This window comes from Tympanuchus pallidicinctus, unplaced genomic scaffold (genome assembly GCF_026119805.1).
Source record: "Tympanuchus pallidicinctus isolate F22 unplaced genomic scaffold, pur_lepc_1.0 scaffold17, whole genome shotgun sequence".
In the NCBI taxonomy this organism is placed as follows: Eukaryota; Metazoa; Chordata; class Aves; order Galliformes; family Phasianidae; genus Tympanuchus; species Tympanuchus pallidicinctus.
In genome coordinates, this window is record NW_026294690.1 from 14,215,920 (window position 1) to 14,241,744 (window position 25,825).

Consider the following 25,825-nt stretch of genomic DNA (forward strand, 5'->3'; position numbering starts at 1 on the left):
CAGCGAGGGAGGGCAGGAGGGGGCCACCCATATAAAATATTTATGGTCTGGTTGCCAGGCTGGTGTCAAGCTGAAATGGAGCCTGCTCAAAAATAGCACAGCTCTCCAGAGCTTTCAGTGAAAGGCACTTTAGAAAATAAAAGGTGAGTTGTTTGGAGAAGAATTTTAGCACAGTTACTACCTCTTTGTTAAAAAATGAGCTTGGAAAACCTGAGAGCCATGTAACCATCATTCTCATGGATTCCATACGACTCGAGGAAACCCCACAAGGGACAACAGGGCTGTCCCACAGCAGCATCCTACTCTTACCTATGCTTGCTGTCAAGGCATGGGATCAGGGGTGTCTTTAAGAGGGACCACTGAGGGGCACGGGAGAAAGTACAGGTGTCCTGAAGGAGGGAGGTAACGCAACGATGCAGCCCTAAGTAGCACACAGCTTAGTCCTGAATATATGGGATCACTTTAACCTCCTCCCGCGACAGATTAAACTTAAGAGGAAAAGAGCTTCTAAGAATCAAAAATACCAGCTGCTACTACTTTATCTTAGTAAAGCACACCAGAACACCCAGTATAAGCTATGAAGTTTAGATCATTGGTTTGCTGACATTTTCATAAAGCTGAGGGTTTCAACAAAAATTTCCAAAATATATGGCACTAATTATTCACATACAGACACATCATGTTTGAGACCTATCTGTAATGCTCAGGAACCACAGGCTCCATGTTTAAAGCATCATGGGAGGTTTCAGGTCTTATCAATGCATCTATCATTTGGGGCAATCTCATTCCCTGAGGGTGACTTGATTTGCCCAGCACAGCACACACAGCAAAACACTGACTTGCTCTCAAGACATGCCACAGCATGATCCCTATTTCATGAATGTTTGTAAAGCGCTTAAAAAAGCCCTCAGAAAGAGATGCTCTGGCAGTACAGATGTGGTTCTCTTTGTGAAATGCAGTTTATTTCAGTGGTCTGTGGTTTAGCTGTTATTTAAAAGCAACCAAGATTGGTAGATAGGGCTTTTAATAGAGCTTCTCCCTCACACTTTCCAAAGCTTGCCTTCCAGGCTGGGCTCCAGACCTCTGCCTCCCTTTCCATCTCAATTTTCTTCCTGTTCACTCCTTTGCTCTCTCCCCTTCCCCTAACAAGGCACTGCTAGCCATGCTATTACTCTGACGGCTGCACTGCTTGCCTCCCTCAGTCCTTGACGTTCTGTCCACATTCAGCCCTCAGTGCATGACTCTGCAAGAAGGAGCTCCCTATCTGTGAAACCAGAAGCCACACAAATGAATCTCCCAGCTCCACGTGCCCAACACAGTCAAACACCTCCAGGCACTTCCACAAATAAAAGCAATTGCTAAGCCACAATCATGTTAGGGTAACTCCAAAGTCTCATGGGATCAGGGCTGTGATTCTGATCTCTAAGTGCAGGGCAATTTAAGGCTTTTCACCATTTAAAAAAGCAGATCCCATAGGCAGTATTTGCTCACCAGCATCACTTTCTCTCCCTTCCTGCTCTCTATGGCAATTCAGGGCTGACCTTCAAGCACTGCCCTTATTCTTGATGCACATTCCATGCTTTGTCAATATCACCAGCAAGTCCCCACTGTCAGTGTAAGCAGAGGTGCCAGGAGCAATCAGGCTGGTGGAGATGCACTGCATTAATCCCTACAGTCCAATCCTGCAGGCATTAGCCAGGCAGAATTCCCACCACTGCAAAATGCTTTGCCTATTTCAGAATCACAGGATCTGGCCCCTCCGTGAGTCCCAAAGCCAACACTTAATGAAAACAGACAAAGGACAAGAAAAAAAGAAATACAGACAGAGCACAGCATTGTTTCTGAAAGGAAATGTTTTTTCAGTTTCCCATGAGGCATCAGTAGCTCTTCAAACAGAGCCCAAACCTCAAGTATGCCAGCAATTCAGCATTCAAATGAGAGCTCATTACCTCAACCCACCGCTTACAATTTTAGTCACTTTCGTTTTTCAGAACTCCAATCAGAGCTCCAGGAATTGCTGCAAATAGCTGACAGGCGCAGTGCTTCCACGAGCAAGGCAGCTGGGCATTTCTGCAGGTCAGGACGTAGGACACCCTGCCATTCTCCATGCAGGATTTCTTCCCACCAGCCAGGGGCCCTGTTGCAGCCAGCCTTCGCTGGCTCCTTCTCTTCCCCCACCAAAGCAGAAGACAGCTCTGCCATTTTACACTGACTTAGTAGACTTCAAACAGAATTTGTCCCGGTTCCAAAAGGAATACAAATGTCTAAGAAAGGAGGAGACACAGTTAAGTGCTTTGTTATCCACTACACTACACCTTTGTTTCCTGGGAGATTTGGGTTAGGTTGGCATCAGATATCACAATCCAGGCTGTTCTGTCTTGCTTCAGGGTTATGCTGTCAGCAAGGAGCTCTGTGTGTATGTTCAGGTGTGTTAGCTGAACTGCTCCCTCTGAGCACTGCACAAAACAGAGGCAGCAAACTCCAATGATTTCCAATAACAGCTATGCTGTTTTAATTGGGAAGCTGTGTTCTTCTAATTGATTAGTTAGTTAAAGACAAAGCAGCAGAAGTACAGTATGAAAAAAACCTCCACACCGAGTCACATCTGCTCATTCACATCAGCTAAAGGAAGATACTGTCCTGGGAAACTATATATAATTTCCTCCCGTCCCACAAGCTGCCCTTCCAAAATACAACTAAAACTTTGGAAGAATACTTACACTTCCTGCAGGTTCAACAGCTCTGCAAAGGCAGAAGGATCAATCTCGGTCAACTTATTGTAGCTCAGGTTTCTGTTAAAATAAAAGAAAGTGGCATCAGCATCATACAGTTAGTGTGCTCAGCAGAAGTGTCATCCTAATTATCCTGGATTACACTAGGAAGTGGTTTGGGTTTGGTTATTTTTGCCTTTTTTTTTTTTTTTTTTAATAGGAGCACTCAAATATGGTAGGGCAGCACTTGGCTGCTGAATACATGCAGGAGTTACTTTAGTTCTCTATCAAAATGTTATTTAGCTCGCTGTAAGTTTTCTCCTCTCTTGCATTAATGTGTTGTTGTCTTTATATTACGTTAGTACTAATTACATTAGTATTCCTCTGCTGGTTATTCACAACCACACAACTCACCACAGATGAACAGGATATTTCCTGACAAATTGAAGTCTGAACTGAAACAATCAGCAAGGCTTCTCCTAAATATTTCACACCTATAATGGTATTTGGGTATTTTTATGTGCCCTTGTGTTCCACATATAAACAAAAGGCATACACAAGTATGCACACTTATATTTTACATTGACATACAGTATTTTACATTTTCTAACAGACTGTCATTAACATCACTAAATGCTGGTCATGCAGTAACACACGCTTGGTTCCTCAACAACTCCCACCACTTTCCAGACAGACCAAACCTAGATCATACAATCCCATTTTACAGGCTATCTGAACATAGCCTTGCTGAAGCTCTGCTTTGCAGGACACACAGCTGGAACAAGGTGGTAAAAAAGCAATGCTGAAAGCCATGCACAAGACCCTTGCAATGCTCTGCTGCAGCATCACAACAGTGAAATCCCCACTGAGACATGCAGCATCAGCACACTGCACACAGGTCCAGCCTGTGCTTGGGGATGCATCAGGAGAGCACAAATCAATTAGGACCAAGCGACTAATGATGTGGAAATTAACAAATGGCCCAATTAATATGATGTATGCCGTGCTGGAATGTTACTGTATGTAATCTGAAGAGGGAGGAGGCCAACTGACAGGCAGTAGCAACAAATGCAACCACAAGGAGTTGCGAGGAAATTGAGGGGACCTGCTTTAATTTCGTCCCGCTCCACACCCTGCTCTATGATATTATCCTGGGTAACACTCAACCCTCCTGTCTCCTCTGCAGGGAGGTTACACCCTCTTACTGCACCTCTGAACACGACCCAAAAGATTCATGGTCTGATTTTAGATAAGCCCTCAAACATCCAGCTGCTTATTCAAACCACCAAGCCAGTCTGACTGGAAAACGGGCCAACCTTTCCCAGTTTGTGCATTTGCTTTGTGTAAAAGTTGTGCCCACAGCCCCCAGGCAGGTCGGAAGCCCCAGCAGGACCCATGTCCTGAGGTCCCTGAGTGCCAATCCCTGCACTGGGGGACTCGAGAGGCGACAGACAACACGGAGAGCCGCGAGAAGGGCCCAGACCTCAAGTGCCCCACGCAGTAACACAGAGATTCAGGCCCACAGCAATGCTTCCAAGCACTAAGGCTTGACAGACGAAGTTACAAATGCCTCTTTTGAAATAGAAAGCAATTACTGATCATCTGCTCTCCTGCAATGCATTTATGGGATATGTTCAAAACATTCCCCTCCACACAGGTACTGTTCAGTAGCTCAGTGCATGCACTGTTTTCCAGCACTTCAGAGAAGCCCATGAAGGCACTCTGTACCGTGCCTGAAATGTTTCATTTCTGCCAATACCTACTGTGAAAGAAGGCTCTACAAATCAACAGCACAGGATTTCTTTAGCAGAATCTAACTTGAAGCTATATATGAGTGTAAAACCTAACCAAGCATCTAGTTTTAAAATATGTTGTCCTGTAAGCCCCTACTGTCTTTTAAAATACTCAAGAGACCTTTAAATCAATACCAGCCTACAGCAGATATCCATTTCACTATGAACTCAAAGGCATTTGTCTAAATAAAAGTCAAACTGCAGTTTAAACTCAGAGTGCGTTTGAAAGCCAAGTCCATATTCATAGCACAATTACGAATTAACGTGCAATTTGCCCACAGATTACATTACTACTACTTTTTTTTTTTTTTAAACCACACAGCACAATCAGGTTGGAGCTTGTCCCTGTGTGATGTATAGGCATAAAGAGAACATACAGCAGGTAACGTCCTGCAGGACATTATATCCCATAGGCTCAATGCAGTAAGAATAAAGCAGGCACAGAAACACTGGTGACATACTGCAAGAAGGGAATACGTGTGGTGCTGGCACATTGTGCCAGAATCCATCAGTTTTAATGTGTTTCTATGCCGCAAATTTTTTAAGGTAACATATTTATCTTGAAAACATTCCTCTGCAATAAGCTAAGATGCTGCTCCTCAGACCGAACACTGAGGATTGCAGGCACACTGATCATCTGTATGCTTATCAAGGGAACTGATCCCTGGTTACTCAATGCCCAAACACTGAGCAATGCTGATGTGACCTTCAACAGCTTAAAAGTGAAAAATGTAAGAATCTCAGCAGAATGAAGGATTTCATGGACTAACATCTTGCAAAGCAACTGATTATTGTTGTCGCCATTTGAGAAGTTTGAACATCAGAGTCATCAGCCCAGCAGCTAGCTCTCCAGATAGTACAGCTGAATTTCACCTGCTCCAACAAGAGACTTGCCAGTGCTCACTTCAGAAACACAGGTGAAACCTACTTTATATGCCTAAATCTTCAGTTCTGCCCACGCTACCCACTCCAACTTCCAGATATCCTCACCAAACACACAACACGCTGCTCAAAAATCAGTGGGGAAAATGAAAATTAGAAATATAGCATCAGTACAAGAAAAAAAAAACTAAAAATATTCAAGCTTGAAAATAGATAGATACACCAAAAGAAACAGTTTACTCCAATGTCAATGTGCATTAAAATGCCCAGGAATTTGTCGCCTGAAGCATTAGCAAGCAAAAGACAAGTTTCCCAGAACTCAGATCTCCTAACTAGACAGTATTTGGCATGCCAGTCACAGCATGCAAATGGGAGAAAGAATTAACATGCTCTGATAGATAGATCATTGGGACTGGGAGTCAGGAAACCTCAGTCTATTCCTAGCCCTCTTAATCTCCTGCTGTGTGACTGGGTCATGTCACATCACCTCTCCAGAGCTTTTGTTTCTACAGCCACCCTTTGTCTGTCTTGTCTATTTAGACTGTAAATAAAATTGAGGTAGGTATTGTCTCGGTTTGCCCAATGCTGACAAAATGAGGCCTCAATCTTGGTTGGGCTCCAGTAATGCAAATACGGAAGAGAACTCAAAACTTAAGGTCATGGGTGCACACGATGCTCTCTGATCACAAAGCGCTGATCTCAAATGCAAGGCATCATGTGTGGCTGCAGCATCCCCATTGGCTCAGCCAAGCATTCCAGCAGTGTGGGTGGATGGAGATGTCAAGCTCAGGGTTCTGCTGTCCTGTCACTGGAAATCATCACGCTCCTGCTCTGCCATAGCAAAGACCACTTTCCTCCCCACGGAGCCCCTCGGTCTGATTGATACAGTGCTCGGCTGTGCAGTTGAGCAGTGCCTCTCATTGGGCAAATATTTCTTTGCCAGTGTTTTAAGAAGTCTTCTCCGAAGAGCCCTGGAAACCTGAGCCCAAAGCCCATCATATGCTTCAGGGAAACATCCTACAAGAATCAGAAGCCAACGGCAAAGACAGCAAAACAGCCATCAGTTTGAGTGGTCTAATGGTCAGCTCCTTTTTTCCCATTTGAACAGAAGGTGGCACAAGGCTTGTGAGGTTCGTTGAGATATTTTATTTTGACTTAGTGGTACAAGAAATGCTCCGTACATTATTGATCTATTATATACATCAAGCATATAATTCCCTGTGTTTTCCCTCCTCATATACACTGTCCCTGGTCAAGAACTAAGAACAAGTTAAATCAACATGGGAAGGGCCCTCTTCTATCTATTTATCCCTTCCAATCTTTAAATAAGAAAGCAGTGTTTGCCTTTATTTGGCGCTGTAGATCAATGAACACTGCAGAGGCTGAAAGGAATGCCTTGTTAAATAACCCGACACAGAGCCTGCCGTTGGACTACCTCCTCAAAGTAATAATGCTGTCACAAAACCAGCCTTCCTGCCTGCAAGAAGGAATCAGGCAGCTCTCTGACCTGACAGGTGCTGATCCTGCATCCCTGGCAAGGTGCTGGGAAGACTGGGAGTTCATGCACTGGTTTTGGTTCTGCTTTGGGAAGCTGGCCAATATGCAGTAAGCTACCTCTGTATTAAGAACAAGGTGCCTGGCTGGCTTGCCAGACAAAGAAATCAGCAGGCATGAGGCTCCCAGTCCCTGCTCACCATGATGATGGCTGAGTTCTGCTCAGGGAGGTGGAAGTTTCCGACCCGCACGTCGAACCCATTCATCTGTCAGCATGGAAGATTATGTCAAAAGCGTTTCTGCACCTTTTGATGACAGGCAGAGGAGAAAAGGAGGATGGCTCGAAGTTCTGCCCCTGCCAACCGCAGCTTTCATTAAACACTTTGTCAACCATTGTCATAACACAACTTTTCATTGCGTCTGCACAAAAGGGAGCCGAGGGCCCAGAACAATCGAGCCCTGCAATAGAAATTCCTCTGGCTAATCTGTCGAAAGATAGCTGCCTAGTCTGCAGCTTACTGAATAGGCACCATCCTCTTCCCACATGTTTGTGGATGGCTTTACAGCACCAGCATGGAGGCCCCACGCACACTTCACTGGGTATGAAAAGCATGGCAGCAGCTGAATAAGCCTGGGGATGTGAGTTGGGGAAACAACAGGAGAAACACATTGCCTGTGCTTCAAGAATACAGCTGTGCACAGAAGAAAGCACGCATGAATTTCTCTTTTAAGCAAGCTTTTCACTCCTGGAGAGATAGCAGGGTCCTCATGAGTAGTGACATGTAAGGCTTAACACTGAAGCACAAAGCAATCAGAGACTGCAGGGATTCAGTTGCTTGTATGAACCGTAAGGGCAGAAAGATGCAGCTTTAGTCCTTTTTTCTTCTATACACAGCAAGCCCCAAATCCACTTCTTTGAGCCAAGAGCAGCGAAATGTGGTCAGCGCCAGCTACCAAGCAGTGCATGGCACAGCAACGCCTTCCCCTATATGGGATTATTTGAGCCTCCTTAAAATGGAGTTGCAAAGAGCCATCCACACTGAGTTAGAAGGAACTGTCACATCCAAAATGTGTGTAGTCCTTCACTGTCTTCAGAGGATTCTGCCAGGAGTCCTCGGGGAACCACTCACCCAACCTGCTACAGTCAGTCCCACATGCCCTTCCAGTCCATCTGCTAAACTGGCAGCAAACCAAAGGTCTCCGAACCCTCTGCCTCAGTCACTCTACCCTCTGCTTCGCCTCTCTCAAGCAAGGACATCAAATAGAAATTCACCCTGGCCAAAGGCTTTGTTTTAGGGCCTGCACTCGCGCTCACTCTGGTGAGCCCACTCGCTCAGGCCTTGCTTGTGCCCCAGCTCAAATCAGCAGCCGCAGCAGATTAGCTTGGGTTAACAGCACGCTCATATAAGGGGCTCTATGTGCAGAAGGGAGTCAACTTAAGGGCAACCCTCAAGCCATAATATGAGCTAATTTGACAGTGAAGACAAACTTTGAGAGGTCATCCAGACACCAAGAGAACTGCACCATGAATCACTCCAGTCATGACTAACAATGCCGTCTAAAGGAAATTCCTGCAGCATGATTACCAAAGAATCAATACCACACCGATTCCAGCAGATGCATGCAGTCATTAATGCAAAGAATACTAATTAAAACCACATCACTGAGAACCATTGTACCAGCCTATAGTTTAATATAACTTGTGGTTGAGAAGGCTGAAGGAACAAGGGAGCTCTCTTTAAATAACTTCAAATAACATCTTGGGCCCCGGCCTTTCCTCCTGTGCTCCCAACTGCTCCCAGTGCCTGGAGCACAGAGATACCAGTGCCTGGAGGTTGGCTGGGCTGCTGTCATACCTCCACCACTGCTGAGCATCTCCTGGCAAAGCACTGGGTGACACCAAGCTGCAGCTGGGGGTTCCAAACTGCCCACAGCAAGGAGCTCCCTTCTGCTCACTTGTCTCTTCTAAGAAGGGCACTGTTGGGTTATTTCAGGCCTTGTTTGGTTTATACAAATGTGTTTTCACAATGCCTCAGATGCTATCTCTTCCTATTTTAATAACCTTAACAAAACAACGAAAGGAGTTTTGTTGTTTTTTTTTTTTCATTTTCCAAGCCAAACTAAACAGTCTCCTTAAAACACCCCAAAAGTTTGAATCTAAAATAAAAAAAAAAATCATTTTTGACTAAATCTATATAAACTGCACTGACATGGAGGTGTCCTGCAAAGTAAACATGAAGCCCTCGATGTCTACAAGCCTGCCATGCTTTGGAGGCATTAGGAGAGAAGCAAGGATGCGACCTTCACATGCGACCTTGTGCTCATCCCCTCAATGAGAACAACAGTTCTTGTTATTTTGCGCCTCCAAGAAAGAAAGAAAGGAAAAGTCAGGTCTCAAGAAGTGATGTGGATGGCATCCTAGGCTGCTGCAGGGACAAGGACAGCATTTTCCTCCCTGCAGCCAGCACAAACCCAAACCAGAATTTAGGGCAAGGCATCACAGGAGGGAAGGCGAGACAGCGTATTCAAAGTTCTCTCTGCTTCTGCAAAAAAAATAATAATAGCAGCAGCCACACAGCCTGCAGTTACTAAGGCTACCAAACTGCATTATGGTTGCATGTTCTTCTGCCCCACAGCAGACAGCCCAGTCAAAGGCAGTATTGTGTGCAAGGAACAGGGGATGCTGCGAGGGTTAGAGCAGGCGGTGTTTAATTGCAGCAATTTTTCACTTTATTTGCTGTTTCTATTAAGCTGCTCTGCGTGAAGGAGATGCATTCTCTCCAAAACGTACCAAGCCATCAGCTGCAAGAATTGCCTTAGAGCAAAAAAATAAAATTCAAAGAGGGTTGGAGCATCTGAACAGAAACAACTGTATTTACTTCACCAATAAAGCTATCCCGGTTTGCCAGCTGCAGCAGGTAAAGCAGTTGGAAGGAGAATTAGGATGTGGAAGTCTTTAACCCACAAATAAACTCCACCCTTCATCTGCCCAGATACCCACAGGGTTTGTTCGGGGTTCATTGTTTGCTTAATTAAAGTGCTGCTTATTCTCATGAGAAAGACGTGTCCTGAAAGCAGAGCTGGCAGTTCCCTGCCCTGCAGAAGGCAGAGCCACACATATCCGGCATGAGGGCTGCAGGCATCGTGTGTGCGCCGGGTGCATGTGAACCAACTGCTCTGCTCCTTAGGTAAATCAATAAAGGCCATGACTCCTGCACTAACATTTCAATTAAGGTTCCCCACTGTGTATTCAACATACTAAACCAATTTATTGAGGATTAACAACTCTATAATTTACTGTATGCGTCTACCTTACAGGCACTGCTAAGCCTCCATTAACTGACAATAATACACAAGAGCTGCATTGATAGACCAGCATAAAGTGCAATTTACTGCTTCAAAAATTGCTACTTCTGCAGAGCTAATATTTTCACCTACAAGTTGCGTAATTTTTCACAAGTACGGCAGATAAACCGTGTTAAACCTTTGGCTTTTTCGGATGGCTGGAAGGACCAGCAGCATCACGTCCAGCTGCTGGCAGCCCAAACCTCCCACCACATGACTGTAAAATCCAGCTGTGGGTTACAGGTCGAGCACAGATGGAAAAGAGATAATTCACAAACTCCCTGAACGCTGTTCAGAAGTTTCCACGGTTTAAGAAAACATCCGAAGCCAACAATCATTCAATAATATCCAATAACCCATATTTTAAGATACATTTCCTACTAAAACACAGAATGGAAATGTGCTCTGAAACCACTCAGAATCCCCGAAGACGGGGGTTGTGTCTGTAAGCATTTCTGGCAAGCTTGCAAGTTTTTCCAGTGCTCTGACACCCCAATCTGTTTGTCAGAAGTGCTCATTCAGTAAATGCGTCCCTGAGCAGAGCACTGCAAATTGGGAGCAGCACCTATGGTGCTGGGGAAGGGTGAGCATCAAACCCACACTCCGTTTTTGGCACCTGCTGAAGTGCCTTCCTTTGCAGAGCCCATTGCTCCAGCAGCACACAGCCACTTGTGCCTCCAGCTGCCACCAAAAGCCACTGCAGAGACAGTGCCCCACTCTGGTCAACTGCTCATGGCACAGGAGGGCAAGGGACCCCTGGCATCACTTCATTGCCTCACTCTGCTTCTAGTGAATAGTTAATCAGGAAGGGCCGATCTCCCCCCAAAAAACACACTCTCTTGGAAGAGGCACAAAGGAATGTTTGTGTGCTGGTCAAAGCCAGTCAGGGAAAGAGGAAGGGAAAAAAAAGCCTTGCAAAAACAGCAGGCAGGTTTCTACCACAGCACGGGGGCTTGCCAGCCTGCATCATTCCAACACTGCTTCTCATCATCATCCTTAATGGTACAGAAGAAAGAAGGATGCAAGGGCAGTGAGGGAGGCACCTCCCAAAGAAGAGCCATGACTTCTGCTGCGCAGTCATCTCAGAAACATGTGCGCTGGGATTTTGCTTTGCAGCTCCTTACCAAAGTTCATCACGCTGCTCAAAGTCAAAGCAGCCAGCTCTGCAAACCACCCATCAGCACCAACACAACGGTATCACCACGTCCAGCCCCCAGTTCTCACCCAGTGGTAATCCAGTCTCACATAACATTCAGCCAACTCTGTGGCTTCCTACCATGGAGGTAAAATCCTTTCTGACTGCACCTGCAAGTGGCATTGCAGCACTGTGCTCCTTGCTATGCCCCTCATGCACGTTTTTCAGCTTGAAGCCCAAGCCATTAAGGACACTCCCTGCAGTTTTCAGTGCCACAGGCTGAAATGAAGAGGCTGGATGAAGCCAAAAATCTTGCACATTGAAAGAAATTATGTATACAACCCCAAAGGACTGGTAGAGGACCCTGCTGGCAGTGCTGCAGGTTGCACGGCCAGCTTTAATCCCCCAGAGGTGCAAAGAAAATACTGAAGCCTCTATTTGCAGTTTAAAAATAGCTCTTCTTTGTAACAGCAATTTAAGGGCAAAACATGCACATTTTAATAGAAAAAAAATTCTAAGTTGGTCATTTTAGCTAGAGCTGTGTGGTTAACACCAGCATTCACCCTCTCCTTTTGAGTAATCAATGTCCAAACATAATGCACTTTCATTCCAAGCACTTTTATATTGCCAATAAAGCACCAAGCAATTTAATGGATTTCTAACCCCAAATTGGAAGCTGTACTGCATCCAACTGACTCAATTTGCTCAGGCTTAGAGGAAGCTCTGGAACAAAACGCTAGAAATGAAACCACATGTACTGATAACATTACAGAAATAGATACACCAAGAAGCGAATGTTCTGTCCCTTTATTTTATCTGACCTCCAACCTGTTTTAATTGACCTTCAAGATGGAAAGACTGCATTTAAAAGAAACCATTTCCACCTAGATCAAGAGAAATGGAAGCCAAGCTATATATAATGCACTTGCTGCAAAACAAGGCAAATAAATCTACCATTAAACTACCTTTCACTTGACAATGAAAAGCTAGAAGAGACTTTCAAGTTAATTTACTCCATATTTTATGTCCTAAGCAGAGCTATTTTCTAGACAAACTTGCTTTCTCTCCACGTGACATGAACATAGCCAGGAGCTTCCCATATTGCCCTGCATCATGCCCTGTAACACTTGGTGGAGGAAGTTGGTTTGGCCAGCAGGAGGCTGAAGCGGCAGATGTCAAAAGCAGGGGTGCAACACAGAAGTTCCCAACTGGTGGTTCACAGCCACACACTCCCTGCCACTAGAAAGCCAGCCCCGATGCTAAGAGCAATCTACCAGAAGAAGCTTTCACACATCTTTTTGTGCAATTCCTTCATCAGTGTTTGTTGTTGGGACAGCAACAGAACACCTACCAAGATTCTGAAGCAAGTGAAGCTGGTACCCAAGTCTCAGCCTAAAGAGCATCATAAGGAAGCCGAAGGTGCTTATCTGGTGCTTCTTTTAATTGTCACATGCCAGAACTCACATTTCTCTTATAAAGCAGAATGACACAAAGGAATAACGTCTCCCTCAAATAGCTTGTGCATGTAAGTAACTGTGCACCTGTGAATTCAGGTAGTGAAATATTCAAGTAAACAGGACATGGACACATCTGTATATGCAATGCTGCAGAGAGCAACACACCCACAGTCAGGTATGCAGACAAAGGCTTTATCAGCATAGTCTGGGACAGCTGAACAGTTTATAACAGTTGTGAAGGGTGCTAGTAAAAGTCTTTATATGCTGGGGAGGAGTATAATAATGACATATCTTTCACAGAAGCACTGTTTTTAAGAACTTGGAGAGCTTTACGGTTTTCACTGGTGCTCTTCTCCAACCTCTCCCACTTAAAAAGCCAGATTTCTTCATTAGCACAACTCAGACTGCACAAAGACTCAGAGAGAGAGAACAAAAATTACAGCCAGCAAAATTTTGGAAAGCCCTTCCCACAAACCTGCTCCTCGCTCTGCAGCCGGCTGTCCCAGGACCTGCCTGCACTAATAGAGCCCCGCTGCAAATGGGGGCTTTGGCACAGCCTTTGGTCACTTCACCATCCCTGGGGCACAGCAGGACTCCACAGCTTTTACCCCACATGCCCAGTGTGAGGCCTGAGCCCAGCTGCCCCCCCCATCAGCCAAGCACCAGATCCAAGCACAGGCTGTGCCTTCAGATCAGAAGCTATTTCTTCATCTCCAAATGGCCATGACGTTACCTTGCTGGACAGCCCTTATTCATTATTCAGCGAACTGCCTCCGATTTGTGCAAGTTTGCAGCTAAAAGCATGGCAGCTAATTCACAGCGAGGGCAGATGTTACTGAGGTTGAATCAATGAACAAGCTCTCTCTTCTACAGATTTTTATTCTTTCCGTGTTGCAAAGGTTTAGAGGTATGGGAAGGGAACACTGCTCTAGTATTTTGCTACAGGGAGCAATTAACAACACAATCTCTTGCAGAACTGCTGGATTCCAAGGGAATCTGGATAAACTCATTTCATCTTCTTGTAACCATTATTACTGGCATCACGCTGTTCCACTTGGCACTCGAGACTGTACATTTTGCTGTATTTCCATCCCAACCTCTGCCCACCAGAAGGTGCTTACATGCCAATGGAGGCTCCAGACCAGGCTTCCAGCACTGAGAACTCGTTCATCCAACAATCAGACCTGCAGCAAGATGTGAGAGAAAGCCAAACCCTTCCCTCTTCTGTTGAAGATGCCCCATGCAGGCACAACCCAAACCAGCTGCTATCTCAAAACTGCACTGATGGCTCTGGAAGTCAAAGGTCCTATAAGAATGAAACTCCACATGGGTGACCGCATTGAAAACAGCAAAGCTAACACTACAATTAGGCCAGGAACAGAAATACTCTTTTTTTTTATTATTATTTTTTTTTTTTTGCTCTTCTGAGTGGTCCTTGCGAGCCGGGCGTCCTGCCAGGATGCTCACAGGGCTCTGGGCATACTGGCTCTGCACCAGAACCATGCAATTCAAAGAAGTGGTTATTTAAAGAACAACGTGAATGCAGAAGGTGCTCATAAGGATTGTTGTTGTGCAGGGAGGGCCACAGCTGTGCCTACAGCTTCAAGAATTCCAAGCCTTCCCTTTTAGGAGCAGGTAAATTAATCTTTGGAGAGAATAAGGAAAGGGAATTGCTACTGTCTCCGTGAAGATGACCAAAAGAGTTCTTAGAGCTGGTGGTATCTTGCTCTGAGATAGAGAGGGGTGGAAAAGGGCAGAGCTTCACACACAAAAGAGATGAAGAAATCCTGAGCTGAACCATGGTAAAGAACCTAAGGCATCCAGCTGCATGAGAAGTGATGAATGTGACACAACTGAGACCAGAGGGTAAGAGCTCATCACATGGCTAAACAAAACATAACAGAGAAACACCTACACAATTCACTACTGCAGCTGCAAAGCCACAGGCTTAACAGCAGTACAGAAAGTACAGTTCTGTATCGTCATCAGCTCCTCCCAGCACATGGGGTTGGATCCATCGAAGGAAAAGGGCAGCAGACTGTCCCATGTGAGCAACCCCACAGAGATGCCTCTCCTCCAGGTTCAGCCTTCTGGGTCCTTCCTAAAGTCAGGCAATGACAGCAGCATGACTTGGGCCTCAACCAGCAGGGCACAGCCACACACCCCAATATACCATCAGAATTCCACGCCTGGCTCTGCTACACCAACAAACGCCACATCAACAAACACATTTTCCTCAATTTGTCACAGCTAGCCAGGTATGAAATAAAAAGCTTTCAGAATCTTCCAAATGCACAGGCTCTCCCCTCCAAAGACTTCAGCAAACCAATGAAAATTGTGTAAAAACAAACCATAGCACATTTTATAGGGGAAAATAACTTTGCTGCAACTGGAAACACATAACTTAGCTTTTCTCTAACAAAACGTACAGGAAATGGCTCTGCAAAAAGTTAACTGAGTGATACTGAGCTTTCTCCAGAGTGTCGTATAGGAAATAACACTGCAGCAACAACTGCCTGATTTAACCTTTTGTCCAGACTACACCACAGAGCCGTAGCACAGAGGTATCTGGCTGATGTTAACAATCCTCCGGTGCATTCTGCAGGAGGACGGCGGCACACAAAGCAGGTTATCACGCTCAGCAAAGCACCCCTGCCGTGGTCCAAAGCCCAGGCAGCCAATTGCTGATGGAAAACAGAATGTTACGATTTTCTCTTCCTGCAGCTAGCAGTTGGTTTTTATTTATGAAAGATATGGGGAGGTAATGCCCATCCTGAGGTGCAAAAAGCAGAGAGACATGCATCTTATGCATGCAGAACCATGCCCGACCTACAGAGCAGACACAGCAGGGAGCCCCATCCCTGCAGCACATCATACAGCAGCAGCCCAACTGCTGTGACACACAGCACCTTGGGGTGAGAGCACTGCCTCCACCCTCGCAGCAGGGGCTGCACCAGTGGCAGTGATCCCCCAGCAACACCGGAGCAGCACATCTGCCAAGAAATCTGGTGTCAATATTTGCCCGGAGCCCTGCAATCACAATTACATAAGCAAAGCCTGGCTGCCCTCCGGCCTTTCCCCCTGCTGCCCACATACACCAGCATGGAGAACACATTGCTGGAGTGAGTCTGCTTCTCAGCATTCCTCTCTTTTAGCCAAAAAGTGCTGCAGCATAAGGCGTGCATCTCACCCACAGAATCCCCAGCACCTCACTCAGTCATCGCTCCGCATAAAATGTGCTGTCTGGGGGAGAAAAAGGCGAGGAAAAGAAATCAAAGTTCTCCCCATTCCCACAAAGCTTGAGTTCCCATGTAATTGCTGCAAGAAGCGTTTTACCAGGACGGAGCTCCCCAGGAGCCATGGGACACGCTCACTGCCTGACCAGGTTAGCCAGCAGGAAAACATTTCCTTCAGCAAGTTTGACGCAACCACCAAAGTTGCTCCAAGATGAAATAAAACCGGGGCAAAAGCCAAAAAAACCTAGAGCAGGGACAAAACCTTCAGTGCAGGAGGCACACAATAAAATACTCCACACAGAACAGCACTGATTTTAATGCATCAAATTGGCTGCTGGGAGAGAAGCCAACTCACGGCCGTATCGCAGCTGGCCTCGGGAATGGCTCATGGCTGGGGGTGGTTTCTACAGCCCCACGCTGACGTGGAGTCACGTGAACACCATTACCTAAACTGCACCTTTTCCATGAACACCTCCTCTGGGATAAAGGTTCTCATTTTGCTCTACATAAAAACACCCTCCGCAGGTTTATAAGCTTTAATTGCTATGGGAGCACATAAAAAGTGTACAAATAAGTCTATTTAATGGTTACACATTAACTGTCATACACCTCCAGGCTTCTGTTATCCATAAATTTGCAAGATCAATAAACCCCTTATAAGCAAACTTAAAAAAAAAAAAAAAAGAAAAAAAAAAGAAAAAAAAAGTAGTTGCTGCTGAAAGTGTTCCGTTCCTATTTACTAGTAACTTCGTTACTTTGGAAATTCTTACCTTTATCTAAAGCCTTCTGCTAGGGAAAAAGCTGTCTTTCAACACGAAGAAAAGGAATAAAAAATGCCTATTTCTCTCTTGCTCAGAATTGGACATGTGCCCACAAGGTAATGCAAGAGCAGCGCCATGGCAGGCTGGGAAGGACTTGGCTACAGCAAAACGTGTGTGAGAGCCTGTAGAGGCAAAGCCCCTCCAAACCCAAGGAGAAAAGCCTCCAGGAGGCACCAGGATGCTCTGCGCAATGCTGGAGGAAGGCAAAAAGGATTTCGTTTGCCGTCCTGTACCTAATGGCACTCAGAGCACAGTGCAGCCCTGTCGCTTGGTTGCTGCAGTGCACTAAATGCCTGCTAAATTTTACACTGGGTGTACAGAGAAGCCCTGGAGTGCAGCACAGCGCTCAGAGCAGCGTGGGGAAGGGGAGAGGGCGAGCAAAAAGCAAGGCAGGCAGCCTGAGAGTGATTAAGTGTTGATCAAATCCAACTATTTCATAAAGTTTCTGGTATGCCTGACTGGCTTCAACAGTCTCCACACTTTGCTGAGAAATCCCTGCGATGTTTATGAGAAGTCTGCAAATGGCTCTTTTGTCGCTGTTTCTCTTTTTATTATTCTTCTTTAAGAAAGAAAACACAATGCCTGAAGCTGCTGGGACATCAAAATGCTGTCAAACCTCAGCTGCCCACCACCTCGTGCCACCTGTCCTTTGGGGCATGGGTAAGGTACTGCCCTCTCCCTAATCTGGTCCCTCTTTCCTGCTGTGCAAAGCCAAGCTGGACACAGTGCTGTCCCTTCCCTATAGTCGGGAGCACCAAATTTTGGGATCAAAGCTGTGCCAGCACTCAAGCCATGCCCAAACCCCACAACAACCCCACAACCTCCCCCCCCCCGCCCCAACCACACTCACTGAATCTCCATTGTAAACAGCACAGCCTGCATTTCAGGCCAAACAACACAGGGAGGCCCCTGGAAAGATGGAATCGCTTACTATCATGAGGGAGGGAGATTATAGAGGTTATTTAAATTAAAAACAAACTAGACAAACAAATAAGCCTCATCCCCCCCAACCCCAGCCGCTGCTGCCTGCTCTGCACATGTTATCTGCAAACTGCGGGCAAAGCAACTTCCAGCTCCACGCTATTTCACAATCTGCTCGCTCTGAACCTTACACTACGTAAGGAATTAAACAAACATTTCCTCTTTTTCCTTCTTTGGGTGTCTGTTCCCCCCCCACCCCCCTTCTTTCCAGGGCTGGGCTCTGAAGTCCAGCCCTACATGGGGCCAAGGCATAGCCAGCACCTTCCCACCAGCCCCCAAATGCCCCAAACTTCCCCCAAAAGAGGCAGAGAAGAGTTTGCACAGCAGCTTGTGATCGCACAGGTCGATCCATACAGCAAACAGACAGCCCTGTGCACTCCCAAAATACACCAAGGACAGCCACAGGGGAAAGGAAGGCGATACCAAAACACGATGTGGAGATAACAGGAAAACTTCGCAGAAGTCAATTAAAAAGGCAGTCAGCCCTAGAGACAGAAATCCTCAGGAAAGCAGGACTCCTTCCACACCGACTGCTTGCTATTACATGCAGCTGCAGCAGCAAACTGGCGAAGAAAAGCCTTTGCCTCAATCCGCTCACATTTGCAACAGGTTTAAATTACAAATTCGGGTTTTATCTGGATTGCAGAAGATTGCGAGGGAAAGCTGGGAAGTGAGAGCATGGAACGAACCAAGGGGCCAAATGCTGGAGACCCAAGAGTCAGGTTGTTGGAGTTTTTTTTTTGTGGTTGCTGCTATTTAATGGCAATGCCTAATTACAGTTTGGGATAAAGGAAGCTTTTGTTAACTACCTGCCCTCTCCCTCCCTCTGCACCTTCCCTCGGGGTTTTGAGATCACATGAAAAACACATCCTAAGCTCCTCGAGAGATTTTTCTGCACAGCCAAGGCTGACAAGACTTGACATTCCTGAAATGTTTAAATGGGAGGAGAGAGAGAAACAACATTTTTTCAAACCCACTTTATACATCGTGCACAAGCAAAAACTGGCTCAGATCCAATTAAAAAAAAATACATACACACACACATATATATATTTGCAAAATCATCTTAAATACTTCAAATGTTCTGGATTGGAAACCTCTTCCAAAAGCACAGGGTCAGAAAAGCCAGGCTCAGAATTAAAAAGTTTAGCTAATGAACAGGCAGCAGACAAGAAACCCCATTTCAGCCAAATACCAGGAAAAGCACATTGCAATCAGCAGCTGTTTCATTAACTGATCCACACACTGGCTCATTTTGCATATTTTTCCAGACTGGAATCTTGCTTTGCCCAATGCTTCTGGACAGACCTGAGTGAAGAGCAGGGTCCTCACAGATAATTACAGCCTGTAATAAAAACCCACTGTGGGTGATACAAGCCAGATGTGGGAACAACTGCACGTGCTCCAAAAGGTACCACTACCCAGACTGCCAGCTGCCAAGAGCCAGCACCTCAAAAACCGTGCCACAAACATCACTCAACAGCAGGCAGCGTGTCTGTGGCTGCAGAATGGTTACATGGAGCACTCCAGGTACCGCTGGCCAATTATTCTTTCTTGGTTTACTAGCCTAGGAATTCGGGCATCAAAAAGGACCGCTGTGCTCCACTTGTGCAATAAACTCCTTTCACCAGCATCACTTCACACTTCCCAGAGTGCAAAGTTCGCGCTGATATTGTTGGCTTTCTCACTTGCTGCTTTTTGGCACCAGTCTGCCTGCTTGGCTGTTCATTAATATACAATCAGTACCTTAAAGGCTTTGTTCCACAGGTCTAGCTAGGCTGTGAGCCGCCCTCCAGCAAGCACTGGTTTGTGAGGGACAAGCAACAAAAGCTATCTGCAGGAGTGCAAACGTGGTTAGATGTTAGGACACAAAATTAGGAAAAGCCCAAACCGTATATCCCTACCAATGAGTTTTAAAGAATAAAGGATTATCAATATCAACACAAATAGCATCCAGGAAAAACCTGGAAACAACACAATTTACTCTCGATGTGCTTTACTCCTTTATGCACCGGTTACACTACAATATTTTTACCTTCCATGTGAGGAGAGGCTGAGAGAGATGGGGCTGCTCAGCATGAGACTCACAGGATCTCATCAGTGGCCAGAAACGCATGAAAGGAGGGTGCCAAGAGGATAGAGCCAAGCTCTTTTCAGTGGCGCCCAGTGCCAGGACACGAGGCAATGGGCACAAAGTACAAGAGGCAACAGGTGCTAAGTGGTACAGAGGAGGTTCCATCTGGACACCAGGAAGTACTTCTGTGTCACTCAGGGGACACAGAGCAGCAGGTTGTCCAGAGGTTGTGAGGTTTCCTTGGTGATATCCAGGAGACACTTGGATCTGATCCTACTCTAATAGGCCACGCTGGAACAGAGGTTGGACCAGATGGACCAAGATATCCATGTCAGTCGTGTGATTTTCATACCACCTGCAGCACCACAAGGCATAGGTGACACAGCAAAGGCTGCCTATGTGCACCAACAATGAGAAAGCTGCCACAGTTCTGGTCAGCTAGCTCGGGTTGCCATGTAAAATCAGAAAAAAGTAAATCCCAGCTATTTTGTGAACTCTTATCTCCTGGCTTAGAACAGAGCAGTCTAACTGCATCTGCCGACACCATGCCTGCACAGAACACCCCAACAGCACGGGGCAAAGGAGGGCAGCCACAGACAGCCCAGGCAGCACACAGCCCAGTGTGTGCAGGCACACAGCGGGCTGCGCCAAGCTCATATGTGAAGAAGTCATGCCCATCAACATGCCATGCTGGTCCCAACCAATGGAACAAGCTCCAAATGTCCTCTCTAAAAACCAAGCCATTTTCTTTGTTTACTGGGCCCACTCAGCATCAGCAGTTGTCTTGCTCTCTAAACCAGCCTGGCTCAGCTCAGATGGGAACAGGCATGAAGAACTGACCCCAGCCTCCCTTAATACGTTACTAAACCCTGCCTTATTTGTCTTCTCTGGGAGACTAAACACAGGTTATTAGTTCAATATAAAACTCTAAGTACACGCTCGAAAGACAGAGCACAAAAACAGAGTTTAATTGTTAAGAGCATTAAAAAAGCACTCTAGTTGTTTCAAGCTCTTTTATGCTGGTTTAAGAAGTTTAAGAAGTTTCTGTCCCAACTTTTCAAGATTTGCTTATGATGGAGATGAGCCCAAGTGGAAAATCAAAATCAAGGATCCTTGAATTCTGAGGGAACCTTTATCTGAGTTTGGATTCGTATCTGCACAGAGTGCAGTGCAGTCAAGTTTCCAGCCCTCTTTATCACTGTCACCTCGTGCTCTCTCCCCACCAACACAAGGTCATGACAAAGTTCCTACACAAGTCCCCAGATCCATAAATTGTTACAGATCTGGATTCACATCAGTGGGATTACACGAGATCAGCCAAACATGCACATGCCGGAGAGAGAGAAGACAACAAGGCTCTTTAAAACTCGAGAGTATTTTTCATTTATAAATAGTTTACATTTTTTGGATCTAGTGGTGGACGACTTGCTCAGTCTGTACGGAAACCAAAGAAATATCATGTGTGAGCACTAACCACAGCGTAACAGAGATAATAAACAACAGATGGGCAGCCATACGCAACAGGGCTGGTGCTTGTGGTAGGGGAGGCAAAGAAAAAGTAGTAAGAAAACCAGCAAGCATCACTCAGCTGAAGACCCTGTGATGTTTTAGAGTTCTGGGGACCTGTTTCTCCAAGCTAGGCTACAAGAGTAATCTGAAAAACAGCTTGACCATGCAAGCAAAGCACTTGAGTGCTGCTGGGCTCCCGGGAGGCATCCAGCCTTGTGGGCTTTGCCAAGAGAACCAAGCCAGGCGACAAGCCTCCTGCACAGCATCTGCCCTCGCAGCAAATAAAACTAAAATGGATGCTGACATCTCCCTCATCCATGCTTTTACAAACGTTTTAGAGATTATGTCAAACAATATCCCATACTCCACACAATAGATAAGCGTTTAAAAGAAAGCAGGACAACTTGGTATTGCCAAGCAGAGAGACCTGGACCTGGAGCATCTCTACTGAAATTATCCTGCCAAGACCAATTTGATGCCTTTTCTTACCGCAAAGAATTCTGCAAGTATGCTGATAATGTTTAAGCATCAATATGTGTCCCTAGGTAAAAGAAAACAAAAAACACTCCAAAATACACTTTCCAGAATTTGCCAACATTTACCAGATGCAAGAGAATTCCCAGACCACTCATCTGCCACAAGTGTGTAGGCACCAAATCACGAGCCTCAGCACCCACCTCCTCCTTGAGCAAAAGCCTACAGCCTGACACACTTGGCCGAACAAAGGTTTGTTCCCAATTATATTTCAGATTCTTCTAACAATAACTGCGTGGCGTCTGGCACCAGCACACCTGAGCCTTTGAAGCGGTTCTCAATTCCAGCAGGAAAAGGAGGGAGGACAAAAGGGGAATCAACCGGCAATTTTGGTTCCAGTCAAACCACCATGCTGAAGAGACAATCTTAATACCATAATCCCTGAGCACACCAGAAATGTTTACAGCTAACAAAAAAACCCCACACAGGACAGCAACACGTCGGTGCTGCAAGATCTGGGCTAGGGGGTGCTTGTGATCAAATCTCTTCTTGATGTGCTTAGGCCAGCATCCTCATGGGGTCTAAATGGGGCTTGCAGGGCATGCAGGTACTTCTCTATCACTTATGTCCGTTAAGGATCTAAACCCCTTTTCACCTTACATGACATCGGTGAGAAGCATGTGAGAAATCAGTGCAGGGCAACAAGCCTCACTTTTAAAATGCGTATCTTATCTGTTCTGTTCAAATAAGCACAGGGTGGTTTAACAGCAACAAGGTGGCAGAGCAGAACAGCTCCAAGGGGCGGAGGTTTTGATTGGAATGATGCTCATTTGAAAAAAAAAAAAAGAAAAAAAAAAAAGGGATAAAAACACCTTATTCATTTTCCCCAAGCTGAATCCAAGTCCTACCAACTCTTTTTGTTAGGCTGGGCAGTTTCTGGAAACATCTTCTGGCCCAAAACATTCCCAGAATTTCAAGAATCTGCTCCACAAATCTTGAGGCTGTTTTGCTCAGGAATGCTGACATGTGGGCAAAGGGAAATCAAACGGTTCCCTTGAACATTGCAGAAAACTTTAAAGTCTGCCCAAGCTGAAAAACGCAAGAGTCAGAACTCTGAAGGAAGTGTGGGTTTTCTGCTCAAAGGCAGCTGCATTTCAAATATCGCCCAGAACATAATCTTCCAGCAAGAGAGCATGGCCGTGTCAGGACAGCTTGTGCTCCTAGTAAGGCTGGTGGCCTCCATGTGGTCCCCTCAAATCAGAACTGAAGTTGAAGCAAATAAATAAAACAGACTTCCAGATCAAGTTTTCTCAGCCTTTATGGAGCAGAGATGATTGTGCTGTGAGAAGCTCTTGGCAGAGCTGCTTCTCCCCAGACAAGATCCACCCACTTCCCAACACCTCATCAGCTCCAAACATGTAGGGCAGGCATGCATTTTGTCTTCTGCTCATGCAGCTCCGAGGATGACAGTCCTGGGTCACATATGATAACTAAGGACTTGACTTAGAAAGAGTTGTGAGGATAACAGGGGTTTCTGGTCCTGCAAGTGCTTTTTTTATTGCCTATCATCCAGCATCATCAGGAGAACAGTTTCCTGAGGATGAGAAGTTTCTCCAGTTGGCTGCAAAGCAGAGATACAAAGGACACATCTTACCACTGTAAGGCAGGCAGTTTTGTAACTGGTGGTCAGGATGCTGAGGAAACCAGAGAGGAAGTAATCAGAAATTGTTGGACAGGGAAACTTCCACATTTTGTATCCAAATGTGCAGGCCTGCAGCCTGCATGAATTATTCTCTTATTTTAGCCATGTCTTTCACAAACAGAAACCTTGCGGCTTAATTAGCACATGCAGCCCAAGAACTGTAGCTGCCATCTCCTCCTCCACAAAGGTAGATTTTTGTTATTTTGACTTTTGAAGAAGTTGAATGTCAAGCTTGCACAGCTTCAACACGCACAGTCTGCTTCAGAACAAGCTGTGTGCTGGCATTACATCTTCTGCACAGGGAGCTGCACAACCCCACCTGAGAGCTGGCAGAGTGCTTGCAGCCAGAGGTGAAGCAAGCAGCAAGGGAGCCAGGCTGGGAGTACAGCAGCAGCTAACTGGGAGCACTGGTGCTGCAGGAAGGGAATTGCCATCTGGGGCTTTCAGTGAGGTGCTATGGAAAAACTGTCACAGTCCAAGGAAAACAAGAAGTGCGGGAGCTGGAGCACAGGCACCCCTGCCAGCTAAAAGGACAGCTCATAACGCTCTTGTAGAGCAGACCACAAAGTGCTAGCACTTGAGACACAAGTGCTGGAAGTAGACTGGGAGCAAGCAGCACAGCAGTAAACAGCTCAGGCTGCTATCCAGCATCACCCAGGGATGCCATGCTGCTGCACAGCTCTACCTTTTCCCTAGGGATACTGGTAAAGCCCAAGGAGCAGGACTGCGTGCCCAGCACATCTGCACATGCAGCAGTACTGCCGGGCGGGGAGGATGCAGGCACCCAGGGCGATTGCTCAATGCTCACAGGCTTGGAGGCACACAGTCCTCTTCCTGGAAGCTCTCCTCCAAGCAGGGAGCAGAGAGTTGACAAAACTGTTCCAGCCGTGGCCATGACCATCACAAAGTCTTGCTGCTCTGGCTGAAACACTTCCTGCTGCGGCTCCCGGTCACCTGGGCAGCGCTGCATGGAGGAGCAACCATACTGGGCCCCAGCAAGGCCAGAATGCAGGCGGTATCACCGCTGGTAACTGCCTCAAAGAAGCCATTATATAAGGTAGAGCTAGAGCCAACTGTTATTTGAAGTAGGCAGCACAAACCCAACACGTTCTGCCATATCCCTACAGCTTTCCATCCAAGCAAATCAACCCAATGACCAGCACACATCTCCACTGATAAGTTCAGTATGAATGCAATCAGAACTCCTGGAAAGGGTTCAATTCAACAAGACATCAAAAAGCCAAGTAGCTTCCTTGGGGAGCTGTGCTGAGCCCCACAGATAAATACATTTACCAGAAGTCCAGGAGCTGATCGCACTGACTGGAGAGGCAGCCAGCAGCTTCTTGTTCATGAGGCCACCAACCAATGATGATATGCAAGACAAGAGCAATCAGGATGCAGGGTGAGGTCTCAGCTCTGCAGATCTCCTCCCACTCCAGGAGCTTCCTGCTCATACAGGAGAACTGAATCTGCCTGGCCACAATATTATGATACTATGATAAGCCATTTCCTAACCTGCTAACAAGGAAAGCAAAGGTAATTCGTCTGCTCTTATGAATGCAGAGTCATCCAAGTCCTCTAAGTTCACCAATCTCAACAACTTCTGGGCAGTGATCTACTCAATGACAAAGGTTGGAGAGTGGGAAGCAGGACAAAGTTTACAGCTCTGTCAAACAAAAACAACTCTCACACACTTCCATATAAGAGAGTCCTAAACACATGAATAAGATGTATATGTTTAATGCAGCACTTATGTGCCATATTTCAGAAGAAACCCAAAACGCGTTTGAAAGCCAAGAATTCTTACTTAAGACTTGTTGGGAGGAATGGAGTTGTTTACAGAGCAACACAGAGAGGAACAGCACAAAAACATGTTTAGCAAAGCAAGAGTGGAAAGTACTGTGACATTTCAAAGTGAAACATCATATGGTTTGCTTAAATCTCCTACAAAAGGACAAATCTCTCCATTTTACCCTGTGTTGCTCTGAGTCTAGTCCTGGTTCCAGAGGAGACAAAGGCTTCCTGGCAAGGTCAGACCAGGGCAAAAGGGGGGGTGAGAGGAAGCCCCAGATTTAATTTTTTTTCACTTATTTTAATATAAAGACCCATGCTAAAGGAAGGTGGCTAGTACTTTTCTGCAGCTCTTGAGCAATTGCCCAGCCAAGTATCACTTAAAATAAGCTCTGGAAAACTAAGCAAAGCTTTTCAGGA

The 25,825-nt window shown here is 46.0% G+C and overlaps 1 protein-coding gene across 2 annotated transcripts in view; it reads right to left on the bottom strand.

Annotated features, from left to right (window-relative positions):
- The window catches only part of LRIG1 (leucine rich repeats and immunoglobulin like domains 1), an 80,805-nt gene that overhangs the window by 49,578 nt on the left and 5,402 nt on the right, over positions 1–25,825 (bottom strand). For both annotated transcript variants that reach the window (XM_052678848.1, XM_052678849.1), the window contains exon 2: positions 2,721–2,792. In XM_052678848.1, the coding sequence (XP_052534808.1) occupies positions 2,721–2,792 (72 nt within the window). The remainder of the gene's footprint in view (positions 1–2,720; positions 2,793–25,825) is intronic.